This window comes from Harpia harpyja, chromosome Z (assembly GCF_026419915.1).
Source record: "Harpia harpyja isolate bHarHar1 chromosome Z, bHarHar1 primary haplotype, whole genome shotgun sequence".
NCBI lineage: Eukaryota > Metazoa > Chordata > Aves > Accipitriformes > Accipitridae > Harpia > Harpia harpyja.
Window position 1 is genome coordinate 71,109,181 of NC_068969.1, and position 10,394 is coordinate 71,119,574.

A 10,394-nucleotide genomic window follows, 5' to 3' on the forward strand; every position below is an offset into this window, starting at 1 on the left:
CTCCTCCCCCTGAGGAGGAAGGAGCGGCAGAGACAAGGTGTGTCGAGTTGACCCCAACCCCCATCCCCTGTTCCCCAGCACCGCCAGGGGGAGAAGGGAGAGAGAACCAGGAGTGGAGCTGAGCCGGGAGGGGTGGGGGGAAGGTGTTCTAAGGTTTGGGTTTACTTCCTAATATCCCATTTTGTTTTGACCTGTAGTAAATTAAATTGATTTGGGTTTTTTTCCCCCAGTCGAGCCTGTCTTTTGCCCGTGACCGTAAGAGGTGAGTGACCCCTCCCTGTCCTTGTCTCAACCCATGAGGGTTTCTGTGCATTTTCTCCTCCTCATCCCACCAGGGCCAGGGGGGAGGAGTGAGCGAGCAGCTTCATGGTGCTTTGTTACTGGCGAGGCTTAAACCACAACAACATACTGTTTATCCTAAAACATATATGTGCTGGGAGGGGATGGGGAGGAAAAGATGGTTCCTCATTCATGAAAACTTTATCAAAATACACAGGATTATAAAAAGAGATCCTAGTAGAGTTTATAGGAATGAGAGGAAAGGAGGGGTTAATGACTGCTGATACACATGTTTTACCAATGATTTACCATGCATATGTGAAGGCTGTTTTGCTGGGTGCCATTGGTACAACCGACTCTTAAGAGCAATATAGGGGATTTTCATATCCTGAAGAAATTTTAGAGGGAAATGCCACAATGACTGAGAAAATGAGCTGGCAGAACAACAGTAAGCAGATTGTTGCAATGCTGTGTCAAATACAATACAAACATAACACAGAACAGACACTACTGAGACCATTAAAGTTATCTCGCTCTTAGAGAGCACTTTTTACCTGCAGACCATAAAGTGTTTTACAGATAATTTCAATACCATTTTGCAGATGGGGAAAATGAAACACAGTGAACAGATTGGCTAAGTGCTAGTGTTCAAGCTGTGCCTACAGGCTTAGTTTCAAGCTTCTCAGTCCAATAGCTTTCACATTGGACTAAAAAGGCTCTCATTATGAGAAATAATACATATTATGTAACTAACCTTTTTCCCTAAAACAATTTAATGCTAAAATACTTACACAGGCAAGTCATAAGTCTCTAAAATTAAGGCCCAAGTAGAATAACAGTTAGAAAAGTGGAGAAAGACTGGTCAAGTACATAATCTTTTCTTCAAAACTAAGCCTTCTTTCTACTCCTCACCTGTTTTAATACCTTTTTTATCCAGGTATACTTATTAACTTCATTATTTCAAAGCAAAATGTATTCAAAAACAGAAGACAGTTTTCCTATGGATATAAACTGTGATTCAGCTGGACTTTCTCAGCTCTTTTTTGAAATCAAAGGTTGATTTTGTTTCTTGGCCAGCCAATTCACAAACACACAAGTGCTGGTTTGACTCTTCATCCCCCATATCACTGGCTCTTTAACCTTCTATGTTTTCACCTCCCTTTTAGATTTGAAAATTAAAACACTTAGACTTCTATTGTTTATATGGATAATGGTATTTTCGTAATACTGTTTCATTCTCAGCCTCCTATGATCTAGTATGGTCCTCTCACTGGCACATTCTAGTGAAGCGACTTGTCTTTTGTATTCCTTCTTCCCAAAGGAGGACCACCTGCCTTGCCCCTTGTACTCTGGTATGCAGCGCCTCTGTGAGTGCCCAGCACTTCCCTCCTCTGTCCTGTGCCATAGGCATCCACCTATTCCACCTACATCTGAGTATTTGTCCTGCCAGGCCATGAAACTTGCTATAACTCTGAAAAAAATAAAACTATAAAACTAAATAACTAAAACTATACCACTAAAAACCCCTCGTTTCTCATGGTTTTCCTTTTTAGTTAGGACAACTAATTCAGAGGAGCTATTTTAATTTTTTTAGAAGTATTTGTTCGTTGCCATCCTTATTTCCAGAAATATCAAATACTTTCCTACTCAAGGTCTGCCTACTTTTTTTTTTTTTTATTTTTATTTTACTCCTCCATTCTATTCCTGATACAATTTCTTCTTCCTTAGAAATCACTGCGTCAGACATGAGTAATCCAACAAACTTCAGACTGCTTCATTAATTACTCCATTATAAATATTCATCACTGGGAACAAAATTACACAAAATAACAGGAGAGAATTCCCCACAGCTGATAGTAGTCACTTAGGATTTAGTCTGTGACTTGCCTGGATTCTGGAGCATTTTATTCTCCCAAGCCTTGCCCATGAAGAAAAACAAGCTCTTTATTCCCTTCCAGCACCCAAGAGCAGAGACTGATGCTAACTCATACCACTGAAAAATAAACATCTGTTTTCATGACACATTTTCTAATTTGCACTTTGAAACTGTGAAAATCTGACTCATTTTTCTAATTTCTCCCCTGGAAAAAATTTGCTTTGAAAATATCAAATACATTAGGAAAATTCAATGGATGCCTCAGACTCCTTAAAGGCTATAGAGGGTTACATTGGCACAAATCTGTGTTACCAGTGAAACAAATACCTCTATCTTCCAAACTAACCTCAGCAGTATATTCCAAACAACTCCTGTAAGGCATTCCCTTCCCCCCTGCACTGCTTATTTTCAGTTAGATTAGCTCCCTAATATGCCTTATCACCCAGCTGTACACACACTATGTCATCATACCAGTGGTGGAGGGAACCAGCATCCAGGTTGAAAGAGGTCAAGTGTGTCTTTCAGCAAGTGTATTTTGGTAGGCTTCTTCCTCATTCCTTTTTAGCTCTCCCTCCTTCCCTCTTTTCATTAGTACAAAAAAGCCCCATGGTTGAATCTGTATTGTTAATACACTTTGGAGGCAGAAAATACAAACACAAAACATTGTGCTGAACTTCGAGGGTAATCAGAAAGCCTTTGGACTAAGTAGGGAGAAACTGTGTGATCCAGCCTGGGAATCAGTGCAATTACCCTCTTTTTTTGCAGGCCTACTGCAAACATGTTCTAAGTATGGCCTAAAATGCCCAGGCATGAGACTATGATTAAAGAATGACTTGTAGCCAATACCCAGACAATATCCACTAAAAATTGCTAGCTCTCCATAGGCAAATGCAATTCTTCACTCTTAACTTTCGGCTGGGATAGAGTTAATTGTCTTCCTAGTAGCTGGTATAGCACTATGTTTTGGGTTCAGTATGAGAAGAATGTTGATAACACACTGATGTTTTCAGTGGTTGCTAGGTAATGTTTAGACTAAGTCAATGATTTTTCAGCTTCTGATGCCCAGCCAGCAAGAAGGCTGGAGGGGCACAAGAAGTTGGGAGGGGACACAGACTGCCCAAAGGGGTATTCCATACCATGGGATACCATGTCTAGTATATAAACTGGGGAGACCGGGGCTGGGGGGATTGCCGCTCGGGAACGAACTGGGTGGTGAGCAATTGCATTGTGCATCACTTGTATATTCCAATCCTTTCCTTATTATTATTGTCATTTTATTATTGTTATCATTATTAGTTTCTTCCTTTCTGTCCTATTAAACTGTCTTTATCTCAACTCACGAGTTTTACTTGTTTTCCCGATTCTCTCCCCCATCCCCCTGTGGGGAGGGCGAGGAGTGAGTGAGCGGCTGCGTGGTGCTTAGTTGCTGGCTGGGGTTAAACCATGACAGTACCTATCACTAAAGACACAAAGAACAATTCTGCAATCTTTAGATGGTCATTTGACCTGTGTAGGACATGAAAGATGATGGACTTAAACAATTCTAAATCAAAACTTGAAGACTTATGTTTGGGAAGCAATCCTTCCACATGCGAAATGGTGACATTTTGCTTCTCCAGCAGTCTCTAGATAAAATAACTTCATAATTCTTGTGAACTGTTCTGAAACTTAAGGAAGTTACATATACTAAAATGTATTAAACTCCATTTGATTTTTCGTAAGCATCATTGTTGTGACTGACTCTGGAAATATGGTGCTTACAACTACACAAAACATTTTTTCTGTATATGGAAATATACATATTTCCATACACAGAAAGTTCATAAACACGGACTTCTATGTGTAACTTCCTGGAAATTAGAGATCACTGCTCACGAATTCACTTCCAACTTCAAGCTTTAGCTAAATATTCAAGAAACTTGTTTAGCATGTTTCCACTACCCTGAATATTTATAAAAAATCTCAAGTTCAGAACATTTATGAAAATTTCAGTCTCTTTCAAAAGGGAATATAAACTATGAACTAAATGTTAAAATAGTTAAAAATGAAAAATTTCAATGTTGCTATGCATATTTCTATACAGTTTTTATTTAGTCCTTACTGTATGCAACATACTACATAAGATAGTCTTATTGACTACAGTGCCAAAGAAGAGTATGACTTTTTAAGACCTTATCTTCAGAAGTACCCAAATTTATGAATAGCTCTTGTCACCAATGCATCTGAACAACTGCAACTACTCTCTTTGAACATGATTTGCATTTCAAAACTTATGTGTCTTAAGGAGAGGCAGGCTTGAAACAACCAGTTTCCAAAAAGGTAAAATCTCTCTTTTTTATCTGCATACAAAAAATAATGAAGAATTGTGCCAATCTCCATGCCAGTTAGATGCAGCCTGACATGGACTCCTGACACAGGTCCACAAACAGATCACAATAGGTTCGGCAGAACTTTTCTATTAGTTCTTTGCTGTTTCAGCAGAATCAGTAACATCAAGTTATTTAAACACGAAACCAAGGTCTGTTTTATTGCTATGTTAAGTACCACTTCTTTGGATATTCTCCTAATCACTACCTCAGGTGCTTCAGCTGCACGTTACAGAAATGCAAGATTATTTATAACAAATGAGGAACCATGCAGTTCAGTAATGTCTGTGATACAGTTGAACACTGCATCTGAAAAGAAGCATTTAATTACAGAACATATGCTAGCATTAGCACTTCTACCAAATTGTACATTTATGCTTGCTGTATTCACCTTCATAGCTTTCATAAAGCCAAAAATATTTCCTGAATTCTTTAAGAATACATTGATATTTTAATCTAATAATAAAATATCATAAAGATAAGCAACTAGACAGGTACAGAATGTTTTTAAAAGGTGAGACATTTAAACTGGTCAAATAAATATCAAGATACCATATCACTTTTTTTAAGGAGAACATTTAATGTTTTCCAACACTTCCCACTTCGGACAATTAGCCCAAGGTTAACTCTATCTAGAGTGTTTCCCCAAAACTCCTCAATCACCCATTAATAGCTTCTAAAAATATACTTTTTCCATAACATTCTCATGAAAATCATACACATGGAGTAATTCAACCCATCTCCTTTACTTCCCAGAATTTCTCCTTTTCTGTATATCTGATACCTAGGACTCAACCTGAAAAAATAAATGCATGTGCCTGACTGATTCATGTATGTATTCATGTATGCTAAGGTAAATAATGCACAGGTAGTTTACTGGATTAGGACCCAGTACTGAAAGGTTTCAGTGTCACGGAATGTCCTTCAGTGACGTCATTCATATCAAGGATGCTCTTTCATGGTAATGCCACAATGAGGAAATGAGGTCCATTCCAGTCGCTCATTACTACTGACAAAACCATTAACTAAATTATGACAGCACTAGAAGTGGCAGTAAGTAGGGCAGAAAAAAGGTGGAAGGAATCTCCCATTAGATGTGAATTCGCAAGGCTGTCTGCTAGGAAAATTACCTCTTTAGTTTTAACCCAAATGTGTTTAACCCTTTTCTTAAACAATAAAGAGATGGGATCCCAGGATATGTTAACAAACAAGGATTCTTAACAATGATGATGAGAAAGCATTTAATTGAAAATACACTGGTAGTCATGCTGACTCGACGCTGCTACATACTCCTAAGAGTTAGGCAAAACTGCTTGAACACCTTGATAAGCTGGCAAAAAGTTTTCCTTCACAGTAATGAAAGATGTTTTATACACATTATCCCCTCCACAAAGCAGTTATTATGGTGTCTAAAATAAGTTTTTATTTTAGATCTTTTTATAATACTTAGTAAGACTACTTCAAACAAAAGTGTAATTTTGTTAAAATTGCAACATTACCTTCTTAGTTTGAAACCCCGGTGCTGTGTTGTGCTAGTAAACAATTGAAAAACTTTGAAACAGAACTGTTGTTTGTTCATGATAAATAAATTACAAACATTATAATCAACACTTTTTTTCTATTTTAATAATTATGTTATTGCTCACTGTTAAAAGTTACCTGCCAATTTTAAGAAGTGATATAGTCCTTGTAAGCGTAACTTCTGAAGAGACAAAAAAGTGTGTATATTTATACATATATGTATATATAGGTGCATACCCACATATACTCACACACATACTCCACTCCTCTATTTTGCCCCCTTTTTAGTACTTCCACATAAAGGCCCCCAAAAGCATGTTACTACAAAAAACATGTTCTAAGGCAAAAGAAAACCTTCCTTCTTGATCATTAATGTATTTTCTGGTATCATATTCCACGTGTTCAGTTCCTCTACTGAAAACAAAAGTGTGCCCTGCTGTGCTAACATCAGATTTGCATACACGTATCTCAACTTGCCTAAACTCATCCCACAAAGCTTTGTTTTAACACATTTTTTTGTGTATTATAATACATCATTGTTTATAACAAATAAAATGAAAGTGTTTATAAAATAGTGCATAGGTTAAATTTCAAAACATTGTACTAATGTTAAATTAGAGGAAACATATTGGAAGTGGCCACACAATGCTTGTACTTTTGTTATGTGCTTCACTCCTCTTTGGGGTTAGAACCATAGATTATAGACTCTGGGAAAGGATTTGACATCTGCCTAAAAAAGCATCACATGCATAATTTGGAACAATTTAAAGAATTATGCTATGAGAATATAATGTAAAAGTACTTTCCCTATACATCATAAATGGGCTTTATTTTTAGAAAGGGAAGGAAAAATATAACAGCATTTTGTACAATGAGCTTTACCACTATATTTATGGGTTCATCACATACAGAATTTGATTTAAAAAATGTAGCAAGAAAGATTCTAGTGACTGTGATATGAAAACTTATTTTCTGAGAGACATTAGTTTCTGGAATACCCCACAAAAGACTGAAAATAAACCAGCTTGAGCCTATTTGCTACCATCAGACTGCCTGATAAATGTGAAGCCATCTTTTCCTGCTTCATTATTGATTCAGAAAATTCCATGTTTGTGTACAACTGCCATGAAATGTCTCTAAAGTAAGAATAATGCTTTGCAGTGAAAGGGAAAAAGAGTCAAAACTAAAAGATGTTAGTGATTTAGACATTTAAAAAAAGCCTTCAAACACTCAAAACACACAGACAACACGCAGAGGAGGAGTCCTATACCAGCTAAGTGTTGCTAACGTTAGTCTGGAAGACTTTAGTAAGGGGCAGATAGACACGGACATGTATGATCACAGGCAATTGCCTTACCTTTGCATACAGTCAAAATTTAGAATTTTCATAACTAAAGATTGTATATTGAATTAAATTTCCTAAACTCATACCAAAAATAACTCCTTGGGGGGTAAGGAAGGGAGAAGGAAGGGGAAGAGGTAATGAACATGACTGAGACATTCCTAGACATGATGCTGCTCATGGTTTAGAACAGAATTACCTAACTACCAGATGTACAATTAAAAGGCCTCAGTTTCCTCCCTAACATGGATGCCAGTGGGAAGACTCTTAATTTCTATTAGCATAACTGAAATGAAAGGTAATCATACATCTCTAGTTTGGGAATGAAAAGCAACTATTCAATTAGACCAAATTTCTTTCTCATCTTCCAACTTTGTTCCTATTTTTCAGGTATCATAAAGAGCTATCAGCCATTAAAATCCAGCTTTGAACATTACAGTAAAACAATTACAGCTGTAGAAGTCAAATGAATTGTAGTTTCTCTCCTGTAAAGAGCTTATCTTGAAGATTTCTGTACAGCACTGTGTACTTTCACAAACACTAGATAAAATGCCAATTCTTCTTGCAGTTTCAATTTGCAGTTCATTTGCTATCGTGAATGTACTTTACATAATAGATGAAGGATATTTTGAAAGTTGATCATGAGAGACTAAACAGTAAAAGACTGCATCTCTAAACTTATTACAATATTGATAAAAGGCTAGTTGTGAAGCAATTCTATTAAGTATTATGTATACTGATCTTTATGCTGTATGATCAGTTGTATAAGCCAGGATGGAAAAAGAGCACAAAGTATTAAAGTAAAAATAGCCTGTCATGCATACCTTCTCTTCCCCTGAGTGATAATTCCCTATTCCCAGAACACACTTATTCCAATACACAACAATTATTTACTCCCGCTCAGAATGAGCAAACGCAATCACTTAGAGAGGCCTGAGGTCTGAAAGTCCATTGGGGTTTCTTGAGCAGAGAGTTTGTCTGTTCTCCTACAGGACAGCAACAGGATTCAGACGAAGGATGAAATGAAAACAATGGAAGAGAATGCTCATCATCTTCCAAGTTGCTCAGCATTACACAATTCTACATTCTTGCACCTATGTTTAAAATTAATGTGTGCAAAGCTTTCAGCTAACAGTTACATACCTGCCACTCTGGTCTGTAGTCCATGTAACAGATCTTCCCTCTGGCTTGGTTTTGTACCATATTCTTATTGCATGAGGAAAGTCTGTTGGAGTCTGAATTCCTGATTTCTTTATCTCCAAGCTCCAAGTGCCAGTAGTAAACAGAAGCTCTCCACAGCCAGGCGCCTGGCTGCAGCAAGTAAAATAGTATAGCTGTTCCTTCCAGCGATCTGCAGGTAAAGTCACAAGTTCATGTATAATCTGATTCCTGAGATTTTCCAGCTCCTTTGAAACATCAGTTAGCTTGGCAGACCTTGTGAATTTTTCAATGCCTGACACAGCGGCAACATCTACCTCCTCAACCTTTAGCACAGATAAATCACAGCAGTCCAATACCAGCAGAAAATCTTTGTTCCCATGATTCTCTATGTCACAGCAGTCCTTTGAACTAGAAATCCCAGAAGCCTGTTCCTTGTTGCTATAGTTACCATTTTTATCAGAAGTATCTTCTTCACCTTTACCACAGACAGCAAAATCATTATATTCCGTTTTAAATGAACAGGCACTCACATTTGTCACAGGAATGTGGCAGGGTTCAGATGCCCTCATTTTACAGGTTTCATCAAACTGTGACTGGCAGTCATCTTTGCCAGTACTGCTGGTTTTCCTGTACCGGCTCCCAGTCTCGAAGAATAAAACTATGACACCTTCAATAACTTTACTTTTAAAATCCACATCCAAGTCCAATATATAGTGCTTTACAAGCATGTAGCTAGTGTTGGCCATTAAGGGCAAGTCATCCTTCATGGGGTCTAGCTGTGTCTCCATGTTCCAGTCTATTGGGCAACAGTTTTACAAAGCCTTAGACATTTCTTATATATGATGTCTCCGTAAAGAGCAAGGATATTCAGCCACCCAGTGCCAAAAATAATTTTGATTAATATTACGGTATTGAAATTAATTGCAGTTCTTCCACTTCTCACATTCTATTAAACAAAACAAAAAGAAATCAGATAATTGTTTCACAATCATTTCTGAAATGCACTAAATCTAAAAGTTATTTAAAGTCTAGTTGCCTTTATTAAAAATAGTACAGCCTAAGGGTGATTGTGTTGCCACAGAATGGCATCAAGATAGTTGCTTCAGGATTTGCTGTCAAGAACCACTGGCTTTATTTTTCAGAGATCTCAAGTGAAAACATTTCTAGACAGCTTTTATAAACTGAAATAAACAAACTTCACTATAGGCCTTCTGTTGACTCTCAGCACTCGCAATAATCCTTTAGAAAAGATACATGGTTATGCACCATCTACTTTAATTTATTACTGCACTGTTTGTTTTTAAGGTTGCTGTATATATTTCAAATGCATTGCCTCAAATGACAGTGATCATTTTTCTACTGTGATTCTAAGTAACAAGAGTAAGCCTAACTCTCCCCATATGTCTTAAAGTTTTAAAGTAGTAATTTCATATATACAATGCATCTCCACGGACTAATATACTTTCCACATTACAACTGCTCTCATATCAGCACTTCTACTAAATTACAAGAAAATGAGCCAATTTACTATGAGTGCATTCCAAGTATTCCTTTGAGATTGCTCATGAAGATTTTTCAAATTTATAGTTAAATACTTAAGGTATATGATTACATCTTAATAGCTGGAAACCCATTAACACTTGGGATAATAGCATCTTACAGAAAACAAAAGGTCTTCTCCCTGGAATATATGCAAATACCTATAAATGCAAGGAAATATTAAAATGCATCAACATTTGTTGCAACAACAGGCAGAAGTTTATCACAGAAGTTTAACTGTCATGCATTCTCTGTTTTGCTATGAGCATTGAGCTAAAGTTATGCACTTTTATCTCACTTAAGTCCTTTT

General features: G+C 37.0%; 1 protein-coding gene across 8 annotated transcripts in view; it reads right to left on the reverse strand.

The window, feature by feature from the left end:
* The window catches only part of AOPEP (aminopeptidase O (putative)), a 192,809-nt gene extending 183,322 nt beyond the window's left edge, over positions 1-9,487 (reverse strand). For all 8 annotated transcript variants that reach the window (XR_008233506.1, XR_008233507.1, XM_052777125.1 and 5 more), the window contains exon 1: positions 8,528-9,487. Coding sequence is in view for 6 of the 8 variants with exons in the window: in XM_052777125.1 (XP_052633085.1) it covers positions 8,528-9,333 (806 nt within the window). In the remaining 2 variants the exon portion in view is untranslated. The remainder of the gene's footprint in view (positions 1-8,527) is intronic.
* Positions 9,488-10,394: the final 907 nt, after the last annotated feature.